This window comes from Alnus glutinosa, chromosome 2 (genome assembly GCF_958979055.1).
Source record: "Alnus glutinosa chromosome 2, dhAlnGlut1.1, whole genome shotgun sequence".
In the NCBI taxonomy this organism is placed as follows: domain Eukaryota; kingdom Viridiplantae; phylum Streptophyta; class Magnoliopsida; order Fagales; family Betulaceae; genus Alnus; species Alnus glutinosa.
This window is the reverse complement of record NC_084887.1, coordinates 8,255,616-8,275,544: the sequence shown is the minus strand read 5'-3', so window position 1 is coordinate 8,275,544 and position 19,929 is coordinate 8,255,616. Positions and strand designations below refer to the sequence as shown.

At 37.6% G+C, this 19,929-nt stretch overlaps 2 protein-coding genes across 2 annotated transcripts; both read left to right on the top strand.

Moving 5' to 3' along the window:
- Positions 1-5,156: 5,156 nt before the first annotated feature.
- On the top strand, positions 5,157-7,028 carry LOC133860256 (uncharacterized). Its single transcript, XM_062295894.1, has 3 exons — positions 5,157-5,618; positions 5,700-6,668; positions 6,759-7,028. The coding sequence occupies exons 1-3, from the start codon at positions 5,157-5,159 to the stop codon at positions 7,026-7,028; spliced, it is 1,701 nt and encodes a 566-aa protein (XP_062151878.1).
- A 6,639-nt stretch (positions 7,029-13,667) lies between these two features.
- On the top strand, positions 13,668-18,079 carry LOC133861376 (putative ubiquitin-conjugating enzyme E2 38). The gene is made up of 7 exons (XM_062297160.1): positions 13,668-13,871; positions 15,278-15,343; positions 15,443-16,006; positions 16,241-16,304; positions 16,602-16,741; positions 16,827-17,138; positions 17,586-18,079. Exons 1-7 carry the CDS (start codon positions 13,797-13,799, stop codon positions 17,829-17,831), a joined length of 1,467 nt encoding a protein of 488 aa, XP_062153144.1. The 5' UTR covers positions 13,668-13,796; the 3' UTR covers positions 17,832-18,079.
- The last annotated feature ends 1,850 nt before the right edge of the window (positions 18,080-19,929 follow it).

Sequence of the window (19,929 nt, the reverse complement as noted above, 5' to 3'; positions counted from 1 at the left end):
CTTTACTTTACTGTAAATCCATTTTTTTATGGTCGCTCTAGGCATATTGCAATGGACTATCACTATGTTCGTGAAAAGGTTGCTCTTAGCGCTCTTGTTACCAAGTTCTAATTAATTGGCTCATATCTTGACCAAACCTCTATCAAGAGATTCTTTTACTACATTATCTATCAAACTAGGCCTCACTCTTCGGCAGGGGCGGAACTAGGATTTATTGTGTAGGAGGTCCGAACTTACAAAAATAAATATAGTATTTCCATCCATGTGCGAGCACACTTTTTTTTTTAAAAAAAAAAAGTAATGAAATGTACACAAAAACGTAAAAATCTTAAATTTAATTTCATTCTAACTCATAAGTTATAAACGTACACAAAAATTACATGTCATAAGTCATAAATCAATTTGACATAGAGTGTAAGAGTAGAAATCGTTATGTGAGAACAACAAGGATTAGAAGCAAAAAGATAGCTAACTTTTCATTTAGTAAAAATTGTATATGATAGTTTCTTATTAATATAAGGGTTAAACACCTTTTTGGTCCCTGAGTTTTGGAAACTTTATTTTTTAGTCCCTGAGTTTCAATTTGCATCACAGATGATACATAAGTTTTTGGAAATGACCAAATCAGTACCTTGGTTAACTTCTCCGTCCAAAAACTAACGGCCCGTTACGTCACTGAGACTTAGCACCACTAGAAAATCGACACCTATCCAATCAGACACGTCAGCATCCACTTAAATTCCAAATCACCCAAACACCTCCACATCACACACCCAAGTTATTTGTTTATTTTGGGGGGAAAATGTTTTGCAATTTAAGAAACCTAAAACTGAAACTCAAATATTTCAAACAAAAAATTGAAATCATCTCATCGTTCATCTGAAAAAGAAATCAAAAAGGAATTAACTTGTAAATTGAAAACCCTAATCCCTAAACTCTCTCTCGACCGACTCCCTCCAGATTTCTCTCCCGTCGACTCCACAGAACCGGTCGACTCCCTCCTGGACTCTCGCTCGATTTCTCTCCCGTCAACTCCACAAAATCGGCCGACTCCCTCCCGAACTCTCTCCCATCGACTCCACAGAACCGGCCGGCCGGTGCTTCATAGCTGGCGGTCTTCTCGCTCAATTTCTCTCCGGTCGACTCCACAGAATCGGCCAACTCCCTCCCGAACTCTCTCCCGTCGACTCCACAAAACCGGCCGGCCGGTGCTCTGTGACTTGCGGTCTTTTCGCCGAGGTATTTTGCCCATTTTTGTTTCTTAGAGGACTCCAACGATGATTGTTTTGTGCTCTATATATGGGTTGTGTATTGTGATTGTTGGTTGTTGGGAAAAGTGATGAGGTTATAAAAATAGAACCTTTCAGTTGTTATGGGTGGAAAAAAGTTGGGTAGAGCCTGACCATCATCACATGATTTTGTCTTTTATTGGGTAAAGAAAACCAACAACCAGTTTGGTTGGGATGTTGTCCAGCACATTGCATTTTGGAATGTATTACTTTATTGCATGTCTTTGTCTTTTTTTTAGTTTACTGTGTTTGTGGTTGCACATGGTGGGCAAGAGGGTCCCAACTGGGCAAAAGGAAACAGTAAAGTACAAAAAACACTATTATTGGATTAGTATCACCCTGCAACTAAGTGTCAAGACATGATAAAGGATCTAATCCATAATGTGTTCACCAACTGTGCACATCAAACACATGCTCAACTTGGTCAAAACTAGAGATACACATTACTTTTCACATTAAACCGGGAAAGATTACACAACCTGTAATAATCACATTAAACCGAGAAAGATTACACAACCTGTAATAATTACATTATTGGATTGTTGCCTTGGTGGAGGTTTTGATAGGGATTCAGAGGAGCCCAAAAAAAAAACCAAGAACAGGGATAGACTGTACTTTTGTCAAGTAGTGTTCTGATTTAAGATTCAAATTACCATTGGCTTTAGAAAGAAGAGAAGATTTTCTTTGAAAAGTTTTGTGATTTATTTGTTTGTAGTCTATATTTTACGCATGGCTAATTAGTATGAAGTTTGAAAGCTTCTTGGTATTTAGTGATACCTAGTTAAGTGTAAAATGAACTTTTCCATGGTGAGGGTTAAATACTCCTCTGGTCCCTGAGTTTTGGAAACTTTATTTTTTAGTCCCTAAGTTTCAATTTGCATCACATATGATATATAAGTTTTGGGAAATGACCAAATTAGTACCTTGGTTAACTTTTCCGTCCAAAAACTAACAGCCCGCCACGTCACTGACACTTAGCAAAGTGATGATGTTATAAAAACAGTTTTGAAATTAAGTTGAAAAAAATTAAACTTGTGAATGAATTTGTAGTTAGGGGGTATTTTTTTATAGTTTATGTAATTCTACATGATTTGTACCATATTCTTTAGGTCCTCTATAGAGTTTGCATAGGTGGCATGTCATGTATTATTAAGTGTCAAGATTAATTCTCGACACTTATGGTCTACCATTCAGTTTTGGATAATAAGAATGTTCACAACTAGTTTTTCCTAAACATATTCCTGGATGATTGATACAACCTAACTGTGGCAGTGATCATATTATATCCCATTACTTTTGTCAGAGGGTCTTACTTGTTTTTACATTTTACATACTCTCTTTGGTAGTTAATTTTACAGTTTTTATTGCTAGAGTGTGACGATTCCTTTTTGTTTAATTCAGAGGGTGCAGAATATGTCAGATCCAACATTTGAGCTACTTGTTTACCATCATGGGTCACTATTTGGACACAAGATGGCCTATCTTGGCAGAGACATTCTAACAATTGCCGGTATAGATACATCTCAGTTCAAGTTTGGAGATTTGACCAACATTTTAGAGTGCTACCTAGAATGTATTACAAGTTTGATGATGAGACCAACGAGCAAATACACAGTCTTACCAAAGATGGTGATTTCGTTACTCTAAAAAAAGGGCTGTTGAATAGTGGCAGGAAAAAGCTGCATGTTTTTGTGGATCATGAAGAACCTGTTCCTATTGAAGTGATAAATCTTGTTTTGCTTTTGACCCAGTCTCCAGCAGAAGTTGAGATAAAATATGCGGAGGAGAATTTGTCACAGGACCCAGCCAAGGAGCCAGCAGTGCAACAGACACCCCAAGAGCCAGCAGTGCAACCTCCACCATAGCAGCCAAGGAAACGGCCACCCGGGCGGCCAAGGAAACAGAAGGATGAGGAGGAGGACATTGAGTTGAGTGATTTTGAGTTGACAGACGGCAAGGAGGAGGACATGTTTGTAGCGAAGGAACAGGATGTCCTACGCAAACCCAATGATGATATAAATACCTGGTTTCAGACTTGGGATAGAGATTCCAAAGCGGGCATTGGAGTTGATGCAACAAATGACCCGGACATGGATTCATAATTTAGGGCTGGCAAAACGGATACCCGACACGACCCGTTTATGACCAGTTAAGACCCGCGACCCATTTAAGCTAGACCCAGACACGACCCGTTTATGTTAACGGGTCGGGGCTCCAGACACGACACGACACGGTTATTTCACGGGTCACCCGACACGACCCGTTAAACCCGTTTAACATAACGGATCATATCGGGTCGACACGACCCGTTTAACCCTTTAAAAAAAATAATAAAAAATATATATATTAGGATTCTGTGAAAGCATTCACTGAATCAAAATCAAAATCATCAAAATCAAAAACTCTCGGAGCAATATCTTAATCAGCTCAAGCTCAAACACAAAATCAAAATCATCAAGCAACAGAACCAAAATCAAACACTCTTCCAACTTCCAAGTACTAAAACCAAAGAGAAAGGAAAGTAAAAACAATGAGAACCCTAGGCCCGCTTCTCGCGCCCGAGACCTAGCCCAGAAATGTCACGCCCCCATATCACAATTGATCAAGAATGACAAGAACATGGAACAATAACCCTCAGTCAACCGACACACTGCACACAATGCCCACACATACTCAAACAATCCGAAATACTGTACTCTCACAAAGCCCAATCGATTCCCACAACAAAATTTCAACATAAGTTCAAATCAATAACACCCAAGCTGTCAATCCAACTAATCATCACAGGATAACACTAAATTCACAAAATTACTCACTTTCAGGATTTTTCCCAGAAAATCCACCGGAGAAATCACCGAAAATCAGCTTTGCTTCGCCAGAATCGTCGCCGTCGACCCACTGGTCTGATCCTCCACGATCGGGTCTCTCCTTCCTCCGGTCTCCCTCGATCTCTCGGTCTCATCTCTCAGCTCTCAACCCACTCTCTCTCTCTCTCTCTCTCTCAATTTCTCGATCTCTCTCTCTCGTCTCTCGTTGTGTCTCTCGGAAAGAAGAAAAAGAAACGAAGAAGGAAGAAGAAACTAGAAAGAAGAGTCAGAAGACCAAGAAAAGAGAGAGAAAAGAAGATATTGATGACAGTCAGACTAATCCCATTTCTCCTTCTTCTTCTTTTTTTTTTTTTTTAAAAAAAAATATATATATAATAATAATAATTAAAAAAAGAAAAAGAAAAAGAGAGTAATCGTGTCTGGCGGGTCACCCGCGGGTGACCCGTGACACGACCCATTTAACTGAGATAAACGGGTCATAAACGGGTAGACCCGTTTATGACCCAAACCCGTTTAAGATAGACCCAAACCCGCTAATTTCGTGTCGTATTCGTGTCGGGTTGTCGTGTCGTGTCAAAATTGCCAGCCCTAATTCATATGATAGTGAGTACTTTGACAGTCTAGACAGTGGTGAAGAAGAAAGTGAAGGGTCAACTATAAAGCGTAAGAAAGATATGTCGAGTGGAAGAAAAAGCGGGACTGGAGTCAAATAGTGGAGTTGAGTGTAGGGTTGAGGTTTACGAACCCGAAAGAATTTAAAGAAGCATTGCAATTATTCGCAGTGTAAAATAACTTCGATTACAAGTATGTGCACAACAACAAAAAATGGGTAACCGCCCACTGCAAATCGTTATGTCACTGGAAATTATATGCCTCCTGGACTCCGTGTAGAAAGTATTTTCAGATCAAGACTCTCTATGATGAGCATAACTGTGGCAGTGATTACTACAACAATAAGGCAACTATAAGGTGGGCTGCAAATCGATATGTAGAGATTTTCCGAGACCAAAGAAACTTTACGGCTAGGGCGTTGCGGAAAATGATACGCGGAGATTACAACTTGCAGATGACAATACTGAGTTGCCATCATGCAAAGAAGATGGCAATTGATATCCTCGACGGAAGAGATGGTTCACAATATTGTCACACTCGAGAGTATTGCAGTGCATTGCGGAAGTGGAATCCCGGTAGCTCAGCTTACATCCAAAGGGACGGAGTGTTCTTCCAGAGGATGTATGTTTCTTTGGCGGCATGTAAAGAAGGATTCTTGGCAAGATGTAGGCCGATGATATGTGTTGATGCTTGTTTCATTAAGATCAAATGGGGTGGGCAATTGCATGCCGCCATCGGCCGTGACGGTAATGATGACATATATCCTATTGCATATGTGGTATGCGAGACCGAGAACAAGGATACATGGACATGGTTCTTGGTCCAACTGTTGGAGGATATTGGTTATACGCAGGAGCATATGTGGTCGTTCATGTCAGACCGACAAAAGGTAATATCTAATACAATTATCGTATGGTCATTTTTATTTTAATAACATTTGTTTGACATTTATTTTTTGTTTACACAAGAGCTAATCAATGCTCTGGAGGACCTAATGCCCAGTCTCGAGCATCGTTATTGTGTTAGGCACTTGCATGCAAACATGAAGGGGAAGGGATTGAAGGGGAATGAGTTCAAGGACGGGTTATGGGGTGCAGCTAGGGCACCCAATGAAGTCCAATTTAAGTACTACATCTTTGTCATTGGAGGTATGGACAAAAAAGCTCTCGAGTACATTGAGGGGCTTGACCCAAAAATGTGGTCAAGGCACGCATTCCGAACCACCAACTGCAATGACATCTTGCTGAATAACATCGCCGAGAGCTTCAATGCTTGGGTATTGGAAGCAAGAGGCCAGCTGATACTAACTTGTTTCGAGACTATACGGCAGCAAATTATGAACCGGTTCAGTCAGAAAAATGCTGGGGCGGCAACAACACCGAATGTAATTTGTCTGAAGATTGTGAAGAAGTTGGAGAGGAACAAGTTAGAGGCGAAAAACTATATTTGCTGCTGGAGCAATCAGATGCAGTTTGAGGTCGATAGTGCCTATGAGGCTCGGCGGGTGGTGGATCTTCAACAAAAAACGTGTGGATGTGGGAGGCGGCAAGTTAATGGGATTCTTTGTCCACATGCAGTTTGTGCGATATACCTCAATAAAGGAAAATCCAAGACTTATGTCAGCCATTGGTACATGATGGATACATACAGAAAGTCCTATGCCTCCGGAGTTAATCCTATGCCTGGCCCGGATGAGTGGCCTGTTGATGAGGGTGTAGAACCTATAGAACCACCGCAGCCAAGGAAACAGTGCGGGAGGCCCAAAAAACAGAGGCAAAGAGGAGTTGATGAGCAGCCAGACGAGAGCATTAAAGTGAGTCACAGGGGCTACGATGTGCGGTGTGGAAATTGTGGTGAAAATGGGCACCATGCTAGGAGTTGCCGCAAACCCGACAACCCGTATAGGAAGAAGTATCCCAAACAGCCTAAGAAACCGAAGGTAGATATTTCTAGTTGAATGACTATATTTATGAATACTGGTTGAATGACTATATTTCTGTAACTGATGTGTTTGTCAAATATGAGACAGGGAAGCACATCCGATGCAGGGCCATCAGATGTAGGCCCATCAAGGGCAGCGCCATCAGGTGCAGGCACACCAGATGCGGGCGCAAGCCCATCTGCCCTTGCAAGTCCATCAGGTGCAGGCCCATCTACCCCTGGTGGTCCATCAGGTGCAGGCCCATCTGCCCCTGCAGATCCACCAGGTGCAGGCCCATCTGTCCCTGCATATCCACCAGGTCAACTGGCAAGGACACGTCGAAGACAAAGAATACCTCAAGGAACAAGCATACGTTGAAGACCAAGAGAAAGGAGAATGTCTTCCATATACAAGAGGCAACCAAAGGTTAGCCACTTATTATTATTTTTTTGTTACCCTATGTGAGCTGGTTAATAGGTATTTAAATACATGTTGATTGACCTATCTCTTGGTTGGGGTAGCAAGGTGGATCACAGCCAATTGAAATAGATTGATGTACAAGACAAAGACAAGATACATTTTGTGTTGATGATTGTATCCAGGTTGTTGATGTACATACTTGTTGTGTTGATGTGCACATGTGCACATTTTGGTTGGTGCACATTTTGTTAATGTATTTTGTGTTAATGGGAGTATACTGATTGCTGATGTACCTGGTTACCTCAGTTTGTTAAGCAGGTTATTTGAAATCAAGCCACAGGTTGGTGTTCATGTGATGTGCACATTTTGCTCGTGTTTGTTGATGTACATATTTTGTGTTGTTGTATTGATATTTTGCAAAAAGGGTTGTTGATGTACATATTTGTACATGTTTGATTATTGGATGCACAGACAGGTCATACCCAAAATACAGGAAGGGGTACTACTTACGATACAAACACCAAAACTTAAGTATCATTTGTAATACATATTAATAAATGAGGTACCACATGTGATATCATTTAGGAAAGAATGGAACAAACTGAGGTAACCGAAATTCAATGAATGAAGGGGCAAAGGTTGACAAGGGTTGACAAATTTGTGCATGATGGGATATTTTTTGACATACCATATCAAAACCCATACAAAGATACTATCTGTGATATATATGCAAAACTGAGGTACCATCTGTGATACCATATAGAAATTAATGGAACGAAATGGAGTAACCAAAAATCAGAAGATAAAGACGCCAAGGTTGACAAAATTGTTGAAGAAAAGATATTGTTTGACATAACATATTAAAAACATATTAAGGTACACTATAAGGTACTATATGTGATACATATGTAAAACTTAGGTACCCCATATGATATAAATACAAACATGAGGTTCCATCTGTGATACTGTTTAAAAAAAAAATGGAATAAATTGGGACATGTATGAAGTGTCCAAAATTTGAGCACGAATGTACATTTGTTGACAAAATTGTTGAAGAAAGGATATTGTTTGACATAACATATTAAAAACATATTAAGATACCCTATAAGGTACTATATGTGATACATATGTAAAACTTAGGTACCCCATGTGATATAAATACAAACATGAGGTTCCATCTGTGATACTGTTTAAAAAATAATGGAATAAATTGGGACATGTATGAAGTGTCCAAAATTTGAGCACGAATGTACATTTGTTGACAAAATTATTGCATTTATTCGTGCATTTGTTGACAAATTTGTGCATTTAGGAAATAATGGAGCACTAAACATGTTGAGGTACCATTTGTGATACGTTTCAAAATCCTAAGTACCTATTGTGATAATTTGACAACAGTTAGGTATCAAATGTGATACACGGGAATCCATTCAAACCAGCAGCTCCATCCATAAAACTTACATACTTCTCATATATATACAAAATACATATCCAAACTACATAATCTACAATTCATATCTCAAACTACATTTCATTTCATAAGTACAACACAAGCAATCAACAGAATGGTAAACCATGACAATAACAAAGCATACATCAAAAATTTCTCTCTTGCCCTATAGTATTTTCCTTCTCTAGACACCTGATGATTTCCATTTGTCTATCATCCCCCTTCAGTGGTTGCCTAACTCTTTCCATGCAATTGACATTTTCATTCTCCAAATCTTTAATCCTTGCTACCAAAGTACCATTTGCATTCTCCACTTCGTTAAGTTTCTTGGTAATTTAATTTAAAACCTCCACACCCCTTGCACAAGTTGGCTTGTCCAACCATTTGAAAAAGTTGCATGCATCTTTTCTCTGTATGTTGAAGTATAGCATTCAGTCAGCAAAAACTCACTCAAACTATCTATAATTATAACAAAATGCTTACTCTTAAGTTGTAAGTGGCGCAACTTCAAAATCTTCTTCTAGAGTTTTCCGTAGTCTACGAGGTCTTCAATGGTGCGGGTAAATCACAAAAACAGAAATAGATATGTTAACACGACCCACCGAGGACGATCCGGATGATGACTTCAAAGAACGAACAACACCAAACACATAACAAACAAAAAATTGTCTAAATCTTCAAACGAAGCAGTTTTTTTTAAACCAAAAAAAAAAATTAAGAAAAAATTATAAAATTACAAATTTTTAAAGCAAATTTGAACCTAAGAACCGACCTTTTCTACACCACGGGAAACTTCCTTCCCTTTGGAATCTCGTGTGCGACAAGAAGCCATCGCTTTCTTCCACCCACAACAACCGAAAGTTTCGGTTTTTATAACATCATCACTTTGCCCAACAACTGACAAGCATTTGCTCCAAAAACCAAAACAAAGATTCAACCAACAATCACAATACACAACCCATATATATAGCACAAAACAAACTTCTAACAAGTCCTCTAAAAAAACAAAAATGGGCAAAATACCTCGGAATGTGCCGATTTGATGAGCGAAATCCCCTTTCTTCTATGTCCGGCCGAGGTTAGGTGTGAAATCGGCGAGAAGACCGCCAGTTACAGAGCACCGGCCGGCCGATTCTGTGGAGTCGAAGGGAGAGAGTTCGAGAGGGAGTCGGCCAATTCTGTGGAGTCAACAGGAGAGAAATCGAGCGAGAGTCCAAGAGGGAGTCGGCCGGTTCTGTGGAGTCGACGAGAGAGAAATCTGGAGGGAGTCGGTCGAGAGGGAGTTTAGGGATTAGGGTTTTCAATTTACAAGTTAATTCCTTTTTTATTTCTTTTTCATATGAACGATGAGATAATTTCAATTTTTTGTTTGAAATATTTGAGTTTCAGTTTTAAGTTTTTTAAATTGCAAAACATTTTCCCCTCAAAATAAACAAATGACGTGGGTGTGTGATGTGGAGGTGTTTGGGTGATTTGGAATTTAAGTGGATGCTGACGTGTCTGACCGGACAGGCGTTGACTTTCTAGTGGTGCTAAGTGTCAGTGACGTGGCGGGCTGTTAGTTTTTGGATGGAGAAGTTAACCGAGGTACTAATTTGATCATTTCCAAAAACTTATATATCATCTGTGATGCAAATTAAAACTCAAGGACTAAAAAATAAATTTTTCAAAACTCAGGGACTAGAGGAGTATTTAACCCTTAGTATAATCATATGTTATATTTACATCTAACTTTTGTGGTTGCCGTGATGGTAAATGTGCTCATTAGGCGCAGGTTTGAACCCTATAACTCATATTTTCTCCTATTTTGCAATTAAAATGTTAATGTAAAAATTTGAATAGTCAAAACATATTATGCAAATGAGGGTTTCAAACCCCTTCCCTCATATTAGTAAAGAGAGGTTTAACCATAGAGCCAATGAACATCGCTTTGAATTAACCAATCTAAACAAATTTATATCAATGGTCTTGGACTAGAGTATTAAAATAATACTTTTGTAAGCGTTTTAAAAAAGTTTGGAGTTACCGTGGACACACCCCCTCAAAGAGCAATGGTAGCTCCGCCCCCACTCCTCAGCCTAGTTTGAGGGGGAGAATTAGGTCCGACAACCACGAGATGCAATGAAAGAATTAAAGAGAGAATCAAAATCACGAGCTACCTGCATAAATCAAAGGGACATGCCCGTTATTATTTTCCTTATTTTATTCTCTCATGTATGTTTAGTATATCTCCTACCCGTTACAACATATAACCCATCTTCCTTATTTCAAGGTAAGAAGTATGAAATAGTGAAAAGTACCCATTTCTTTCAAATATTCTCAGTTTTGAACTCCTCGATCTTTGTAGTTTCCTCTCCCTTTGTCCCTATATTACGTAGGAAAAAAAGAAAGAAAGAAAAAGAAATCAATGAAAGAAGTTGCTAATTCGTGGGCCAGATTCCACACCTTCAAATTGCTTTGACAAAAATGTGTAAAAATGGCCACGTGAAAGGTCATATCCTGGCCACAGTAATGCCAAAAATAGTATGACAATGAATGATGAAGTGAGTGATTCCTTCTATTCTAACTTATGAAAGTGGAAATAATGATGTCCAACATTAATAGTCTTCTATTCTAACTTATCAAAATAGGTATATAGCATTATTTCTTGGAATAATTTCAATGTTTTAACTACCTAAATATCACTATTTATATAGATGTATAATTTATTGTGGTCTAGCAAAGACGGAGATGGGGGATGGGGGATGGCCGGTAGGGGCGATGCCTCCCCAGCTCATTTGAAAAATATAAAATAAAAAAATTAACAAGTATTGTTTGATTTTTAGTTTATTTGGTCCCTATCGATTAAAATTTTTGGCCCTACCCATTAGAAATTTTGGTCTATTTTTGCTGTTATAGTGTGGAGTAATAAACCTTTTAAAGCTTATCTATGTCGATTGGTTCTTTGTGAAACGGTCTATAATTTGTGGAGAAATAAAAATGAATTAAAGTATGGGTGTAGGCCGAAACAGAGGAGCAAATTTTTCAACTTATTTTTTTGGAGGTTCGTTCTTGAGTGTTGAGAACTTGGGAAGATGAAGATTTAAAAAAAGAAAAAAAAAATCTTGAAAATATTAATCTTTGCCGGAGTTGAAATCTTAATGAATAAATTTTGGATTAAAAGGCGGTTCAACCAGACCGTGAAAAGCATCATCCCACCATATTGTGACTAATATTATATGTTGAATGAAAGAAAATATTAGTTTGTGTTATAGATGATGTAGTATAGAATTGAGAAGAAAAAAAAAAGGTATTGTAAAAAAGCAGCTTTTTTTTTTTTTTTTTTTCAAGGACAAAAGAGACTTAAGAAGACGTCGAAAACTTGAAGATAAAAAAATACCAAACACACACAATATTTTTTGTATTTATACTTTAACTATATATTTTAATTTATTTTTTATTTGACCCTGCCAATCAAATGTCTTGCTGTCCCTGGTTCTAAGGTCTGCATCAAGAATGGGAAATTTAGTCGGGCACGTACGTACTATTTTAATTGCATGCGTAGGTCATTAGGCATTAATGTCTCATGTGAACAAAGAAATAAAGTAGTGTGTCCAATTGATTCCCACCAACAATATCTTCACTACTTATTTATTTTTATTTTTTTAAAAACAAAAATTAATTTGAGAGGAGGTGGATTCCATTCGAAAAATATATTTTATAATTCTAATAGTACCTCTATTCATCTATAAAGGTGAGCTTAACTTTCACAAATTATTAATTCATTGAAATATGAATATTCTTTTATTCCATCACTTTAATTAACGAGAGAGAAAAAGAAGATAAAAACTATTAATAAGGCGGATAAATCTATGTAAATGTTATTAGGATAAGATAATGACTCCTAGTTATGTTTACAATCTTCTTAAAACCATAATTAGAATCAATGCAATAAAAACGCTCTTATGAGAAGCTCTTCGGACCTCATCTATTTTGACAATCTTTACGTTAAAGATTGTTAGAACTTAGCAAAGGGAGACCCGAACAACCTCTCGCGGCTTGGTGTAAATTCTATCACAAAGTGTTTTATATTATAAAAAGAAACTTGATTGGTGTACTACACCCACACAACAATGGTACAACAGCCCCTCATATGGGGTGGGTTCCATGAGAAATGATCCCTACACTCATTTCTCACAACAGCTTTACAACAAGCTGACGTGGCTGGTAATATTTTATTATTTTTTTACAATAAAAAAATAATAAAATATTACCAGCCACGTCAGTTTGTTGTGGGGTTGTTGTGAGAAATGAGTGTAGGGATCATTTCTCGGGCTCCATAGTATGTGTGGGCCACCCCATGTGAGGGGCTGTTGTATCATTGTTATGTGAGTGTAGTGTAAATAGCATTTTCTTTATAAAAAAAGTCATCAATTTAGACGGTCATAATGTAATCAGCAGGGTGGGGTCATTTACCCACAAAAAAAAATAAAAAAAAAAGTTAATGCGAAATTTACAAGTTAGAAAGAAGAAGAGATGGGAGATATTAGGGGCTCATTTGGTGCGTTTTCCTTTTTATTTTTTATGTTGTATTATACTTTTATTTATTATATTTAAAAGTGTGAATATAAAGAAAATTTATTTTTCAAAATTATGTTTGGATGGTTTAGATTGCGTTTGGAATTGCGATTTCAAAAATAAAAAGTGCGATTTTAAACTAAATCGCAGAAAATGCACCGTTTAGAAATTGTGTTTTTAAAAAATTATGATTTTAAAACACAAAAAAACTATTTTTTAAAATCGCAGGCAATATGATATTTTTTTAAAAATATAAAATTTTAAAAGGTTAACCTATTATTTTAAAAGCCAAAAAAACATTTTTAAAGATAACTTTTTCAAATTACAAATTTTAAAAAACATGAGTTACCAAAGATGTCCTGGTTTCTTCAAAATCACCAGCATTCTTAACTCATAGAAGCCAAAAATTTCCAGGGCACTTTTGGAAGAAATCAGCCACACTCAATTTTACCGTAACCTAAAACTTCCACCATTCATTTTAGTGCACGTAGGAAAGTCAAAGCAAAGTTTCTACCAAAATGTTTTTAAAGACAAATGAAGGGCTGCCACACAGCGTGTGTAGCAAGAGTTAAATAGTTCCCTTGCCTAATACGGCAGCAAACTTGCTTACCCATTGCCAACTGAACTCTGTGTCTCTTTCGCTCTGACTTTGATATCTCTCTTCTTGTTTTTCTCTGTCTAGAATTGTGGCACAGCAATTGGGTTAGAGACTTAGAGTAATGGATCTGCACGTGGAGGGTAACGCCTGTGAAACTCCCGAGACTTTGATCTCCAAGAAACTTAAACATAACGAGGTAGTCTTTTTGTTTTTTTTTTTTCATCGTTAATTTTGGGTTGTTAATTGATGGGTTTTTGATAATTCGATGAAATTTGATTTTTGGGTTGAGAAATATATAGACATATTATTTTTTGTGCTTTGGAAAAGTGGGTTTGGGTTAATTTTCTTTGGTGGGTTCGTTTAGATTGTTAATTTAGAAGGGAATTGGTTGTTGGGGCTGTTGATTTTTGTTTGGTTGATGTGTATGATCGGTAATTGTTTGAAATTTTATGGCTTTTTGTCGTTTATTTGCTTGGGTGATTCTGATAATTCACATGCATTTTGTAAGGTTTTGTTTTGTCGGTGAGAAAGTTGAGGGGAAACTAGGAGTAAAGTTTGCTGCTTGGTTTGAAAGAGAAGGGAGATTCTAATAGATTTCCTGGATGGTTGTAGAAAGAGTTACTTTAGTTGGGTTTACCCCCACTCCAACCTTTTTCCCTCAACTTTCTCAACCCCCAAACAGTACTTTTGTTATTTTATCATGGAGCCATATTGAGGATGAGTTGAGAGCAGTAGAGACTCAGTAAGAATGCTTAATTTTAAGATGTATTCTGAGAAGTACATAGCCGACAATGTGACTTTAGGCGTTGTGTTATAATCTTAGGTTTAGCTTATATGGATAGAAAACAGCGTTATTGCAATGGTTTATGTATAAGGTGGAATAAGGCATCCAATAAAAATTCTAGAGCGACTCTATTGTTTCTTGTATCATGCATGCTTACTTGTGAATTGTGAAGTGCAAGATGTGCCGACCAAGTGCTGATTATCCTTGGCTCCTGTGCCAGCATGAATGTGCATGCTTGAGTACATGGTTTTTCGACCAGCTGTTTTGCTCAGAAAGGCTAATTTCTTTACCTTTTTGATTCAAAGAAATGAAAGAGTGAATGTTAATGAACCCACTCTAAGGTGTGTTTCATTTGGAGGATGAGTTCTAAGCATTTAAATGCCCTTTGCTACTCCAAAACCATATTTTCAAATATTAATTGATTTTTTCCCCATAATAAGGGTATGATGTTGATTCTTACTTATAAAAAAAAGGGTATGATATTGATAAACCAAAACAGCTTGTTTTCCACTTATCATTTTGCTTCTTTATGTTGGAACTCTCTCTCTCTCTCTCTCCCCCCCCCCCCCCCCCCCCCCCCCTTCTCGCCACATACACGCACACAGACAGGCACGTGCACATTGTCGCATATGCTTTTAGACATACTCATGTTCTTGCAGAATACACTTTTTGCTGTAGGTATATTTCCCTCTCCCGAGTTGATAACTACAGTGGACTTTCAGATTCATTGTTTAAATTCCATGGACATGCTTAGTTTCTTTGCTTATTTGATGAAAAAGTTGATAACTACATGCTCATGGACTAATCTTGTTGTTTAGGTTGACATGGACAGCAAAGGGAAAACAAAAATAAGCTATGACGGGACATGGCAAGACCAAGTCAAGGTATATTGTCAGAATTAACTCTGTGCTTTGCTGATAGGTTTCCTTTTGCTTAATGTTACTTGTCCTGTTGTGTGTTTTGTAATTTTGTTCTTTCTACAGGATGCTTCAGCTGGTGATCCTGGAAATTCTACCGTTGTAGGATCACTGGACAGTGTTGATCCCCTCAAGAGCACCACATCAGGATCAATCAATTCAAACAATCTTAACAGTTCTACTTCTGATATAACATATAATGGCTATGATGAGGATGTCAACGGTGCTGGTGATGATGATGGTGGTTCCTATGAAGATGAGGACTATGTTTCTGATTACGATAATGATGATTTCTTGTACGATGATGGTTATATGGGTATGCAATCCCAATTTGATAATGTGGATTTGCCTCCTGGAATAGAGGTGCCACTTCCTTGGTTGAACGACTCGGATTCAAGTGCAAACATACCAGTTTCAACAAGGAGTTTAATTATTTCAGATCTTCCAGAAAGCAAAATGCAGGTAGCTGCTGCAAGCAGTTCAATCATCCCTACAGAGTCAAGTTCAAAGGAGAAAGAAGAAGAAAATGGGGATACAGTAATGGGAAAAGTTCTACAGTTTAAGCAATTTGATACTGTAGATGATTGGTCAGATCACCATTATAGCCGCATGGGATTTTTAGATGGGAAGGTGACTTAAGTTACTTACAGATATGGTTTATGATTGTACTTTAAAGAAAAAAAAAAGATGTAATTTTACATGCTGCACTGGGTCTCTCTGTATGGTGTGTGTGTGTGTGTCCCTTTCTAACACCAACACCAGCACAAACACAAACACAAACACAAACAGTTACGTACATTTATGTATGTAAAGTTATTTCTCTGTGTTTCTGATATGAATTGCTATGTGTCTCTTTGTTGATAGCCACCCAAGAATTGGGGAAAGAGAATTCAGGATGAGTGGAAAATGTTAGAAAAGAATTTACCGGGTGAGTTCTGACTCTTACTATTCTGAAATATTGTGCTATTGTAGTATTTACATGTCAGGATTATCTTGGGACCATTATCACCGATCAGGCTTTTCTGTGTGATGTGGCCTGTAGTATCTGTTAAGTATTAAACGTGGTCCTTCTTATTCGGGGCAGAATTAATGTCTTAAGCCCTTTAATGTTAATAACTTAATGTTGAGTGTATGATACCAGAATATGAATGATTTTCTTCATTTTGCAAGTTGTTATTCCCTTGACTACCTCTGTCCCTGCATCTCACTGATTCTTCTTCTGCAGACACAATATTTGTTAGAGTTTATGAAGCAAGGATGGAACTTTTGAGGGCTGTTATGATTGGACCTGCGGGAACTCCTTATCATGATGGTCTTTTTGTCTTTGATTGCCTCTTTCCCAGTAGCTATCCCAGCTCACCACCGGTATGTATTTGGTGGAAATGCCTGTACTTTCATCATTAATATCTTGTATTGTATATAATAGAAATTGGGAGTTTTCTTCTTTCAGATGGTGTACTACTATTCAGGTGGCCTTCGACTGAACCCAAATTTGTATGATTGTGGGAAAGTCTGCCTAAGCCTTTTGGGCACCTGGACTGGTAAACAGAATGAGATGTGGATCCCAGAGAAATCAACCATGCTACAAGTTTTGGTCTCTATACAAGCTCTGATTCTGAACGCGAAGCCCTTCTTTAATGAGCCTGGATATGAAAAAACATACACTGGGATAGAAGGCGAAAGAAGATCGCTTGCGTACAATGAGAATGCCTTTGTTCTATCCTTGAAGACAATGATATACACACTGAGGCGGCCACCAAAGGTATGATTATTCCAACCATCTTAGTCTGGATGGTAGTTTCATGTATCAAGGTTATCCATCAATTGCTTTGCTTGCACGTGGACTTGAACCATTAGAGTTGAAGCGTCACACTTATATCATCTGCCCTTCCTTGTTCTTAATGTACTATATAGATATATGTGTGTGTGTGTATTATCCACCCAATGAGTCTTGAACCATAACCTCATCCTCTGCTTTATCGGACACCATTTCCATCAGAAGTTTGATTGTCTTGAAAGGTTGTGAAAATTCGAAGCTCTTATCCCTCTTCAATTTTTGCTTTTCTATATAAGATGATTCAAAGGGTGAGCTATGCATTTATCATCCTGATAATACTATTGGTAATTCTATCATGCATATGCTTACAAATACATTTGTACGTCGAGGAACTGATGGACTAAATTTTCTATATCTGGCTCTGATTTGCAGCATTTTGAGGACTTTGTTTTCAGTCATTTTCGCAGTAGAGCACACGCTATTTTGGCTGCGTGTAAAGCATACACGGAGGGTGCTCCTGTAGGGTTTGTTGATAATGACGGGGCTCAGGATAATGTTGGAGGAGACAACAGGTCAATTGAGTTCAGGTCGAAATTAGGTAAGATGATGAGTATGCTGATAACATGCTTCACCAAGAATGGGTCGACAGACATTGAGCAGTTTAGCCTTCCGGCCTAAAATCACACTAGAGAGGAGCTGGTAGCGTGGGAAAGGCTGTAAGCCAGTAAGATCGAAATATGTACAGGGGAGGTTGAAATCAGTGTTGGAACTGACATATAGCTGATGGCCTTTCTCATTGCAATTTTGATGGAATTGGACCATTAGTCTATTTATATATTTTCTATTCCAAGTAGTTGTAGATATAATTGGATGATTTTGGGATGATTGATGAGAAGAATTTCTATTGGATTAAGATGATTCGTGCATGTCTCTAAATTAGTAAATGTTGTATTCATGTTGTGGGAATTGCAAGGTAGGGCTGGCAATTGACACAGCCCATGAAACTGATACAAACTCGACATGAAATTAGTAGATTAGAGTTGAGAGGTCTGACCCGTTTAATTAAATGAGTCGAGTTATGATCACATACACTGCACATTTTTATTAATACACACGTCTCTACTTGAACCTGACATGTGACATTCAGGTAATTTTTGACACGACTCACGAAGTCGACATAAATTCAACACGAAGTTAGCGAGTTAGGGTTGAGAAGTCTGACCCGTTTTGACGTAGCACACTGCATTTGGTGTTGTGTAAAAATATGAACATTTATTGAAGGTATTAAATATAATTGAAAAAATTGTTAAATTGGTCCTGGTTGATCTTGTAACAAGGAAATCCTTATGGTTTCAAAATAAACTAAAAAGTCCTCGTGGTATCCTTCAGTAACAAAATGATCCCTTAAACAAATTTCGGTTATTTTTCTGAAAGTCCTCATGACAACATGGAAAATCATGAACGCAAGTTGGATGCTTTCTCCACCTAAAACTAGGGAGGCATTCATTTCTCATTTGTGATCTATACATTTTTAGAGTGCTTACTACTTTAGTATATCAGATTGACAGATTGGTTGTAACATGCGTGCAAGAGAGAGAGCCACACCGTTAGAGTAGGTTTATTTATTTATTTTTTCTTTGGGAAAATGGTTTAAGCAATGTATATCATATAAGGATTGGTTGTAATTCGTTAACCAAATTACAGCTTACCCGAGCTCCAAATGAGAGAGGGTGCCGATGGGCCTACATACACAAGTGGGTGCTTAGGTGGTCCGTAGTGCGAGATCCATATGCTTTGGTAGGTTGACTCTATCGGAGCCCTCTCTCAATCGTTTATCCAAATTATATAGACAACCGATTAAAAGAATTTACTGTACATTTATCTCTACCTTTAGTTTAATAGATATTTTAGGGGATAACCAACAATAGTAGAGAGAATATTAGTTCTAAAACTAAAACTCAAACTCAATACGTACTAGCCATCTTGTGGAGTCAATATAGATCACCATCATCATCAGTGGTATATAGTTGGTCCAAAGTTGTGACCTACTAATTTTATTTATTTATTTTTAAGCCAAATAAGAAAAAGGGTACAAAGGGAGACCTACTAATTTAAATATGAGAGTACATTTAAAAGTAATGGAGAAGTTGGATAAGATCAAGAGAATCCGGCTCTAGAATTCACCCTTTAGAAAATGGATCTGAGAGGAGAATGGAACAGATCGCACTCCCCGCTCCTACCCTTTCCCCCTTTTTTTTTTTTTTTTTTCTTTTGTTTGTAGGTGTTATCTGACCATCTGACCATATTAGTAATTTTGGCATCTCCGCTATGCATTCTTCCATCTACCTCCGTGTTGTGCCGTTCATCTCCTCCCTACCTGCTGCTGCTGTTTGCTAGTTGTGTTTTTACTTTGAATAAAAGTTTTCTTTCTTTTAGATCTGTCATCATGGACGATCTATGGGATGGAGCTTAATTAGGTGTGAAAGGTTATCTCTCATGGCCTGAATAGTTCGGTGTGAGGGTTTATTTCTCACTGTCGGTTTAAAATAAATTTTTTTAGGATATTTGGCAACCTTTGTTTTAAATTTAGCCTGCTTGGAGTAGATTTGTTCTTTAACTATTTTTGTACATGGGTTAGCTAACAGAAGATGAAAGTCATAGATAACACTTTATTGTATATTTAAACTATTTTGTTTGTACATGGATTAGCAGAAGATGAAAGTCATAGATAACACTTTATTGTAAGAATTTTGTTTGTATCTATGACTTTGTAACC

What these genes read in the sequence shown, in the direction of transcription:
- LOC133860256 (XM_062295894.1), top strand. Translation starts at nt 5,157, where the DNA reads ATGATACGCGGAGATTACAACTTGCAGATGACAATACTGAGTTGCCAT. An exon ending in TCATGTCAGACCGACAAAAG is followed by an intron (nt 5,619 to 5,699) that starts GTAATATCTAAT and finishes TTTACACAAGAG; the next exon opens with CTAATCAATGCTCTGGAGGA. An exon ending in AACAGCCTAAGAAACCGAAG is followed by an intron (nt 6,669 to 6,758) that starts GTAGATATTTCT and finishes AATATGAGACAG; the next exon opens with GGAAGCACATCCGATGCAGG.
- LOC133861376 (XM_062297160.1), top strand. Translation starts at nt 13,797, where the DNA reads ATGGATCTGCACGTGGAGGGTAACGCCTGTGAAACTCCCGAGACTTTG. An exon ending in AGAAACTTAAACATAACGAG is followed by an intron (nt 13,872 to 15,277) that starts GTAGTCTTTTTG and finishes CTTGTTGTTTAG; the next exon opens with GTTGACATGGACAGCAAAGG. An exon ending in GTTAGAAAAGAATTTACCGG is followed by an intron (nt 16,305 to 16,601) that starts GTGAGTTCTGAC and finishes CTTCTTCTGCAG; the next exon opens with ACACAATATTTGTTAGAGTT.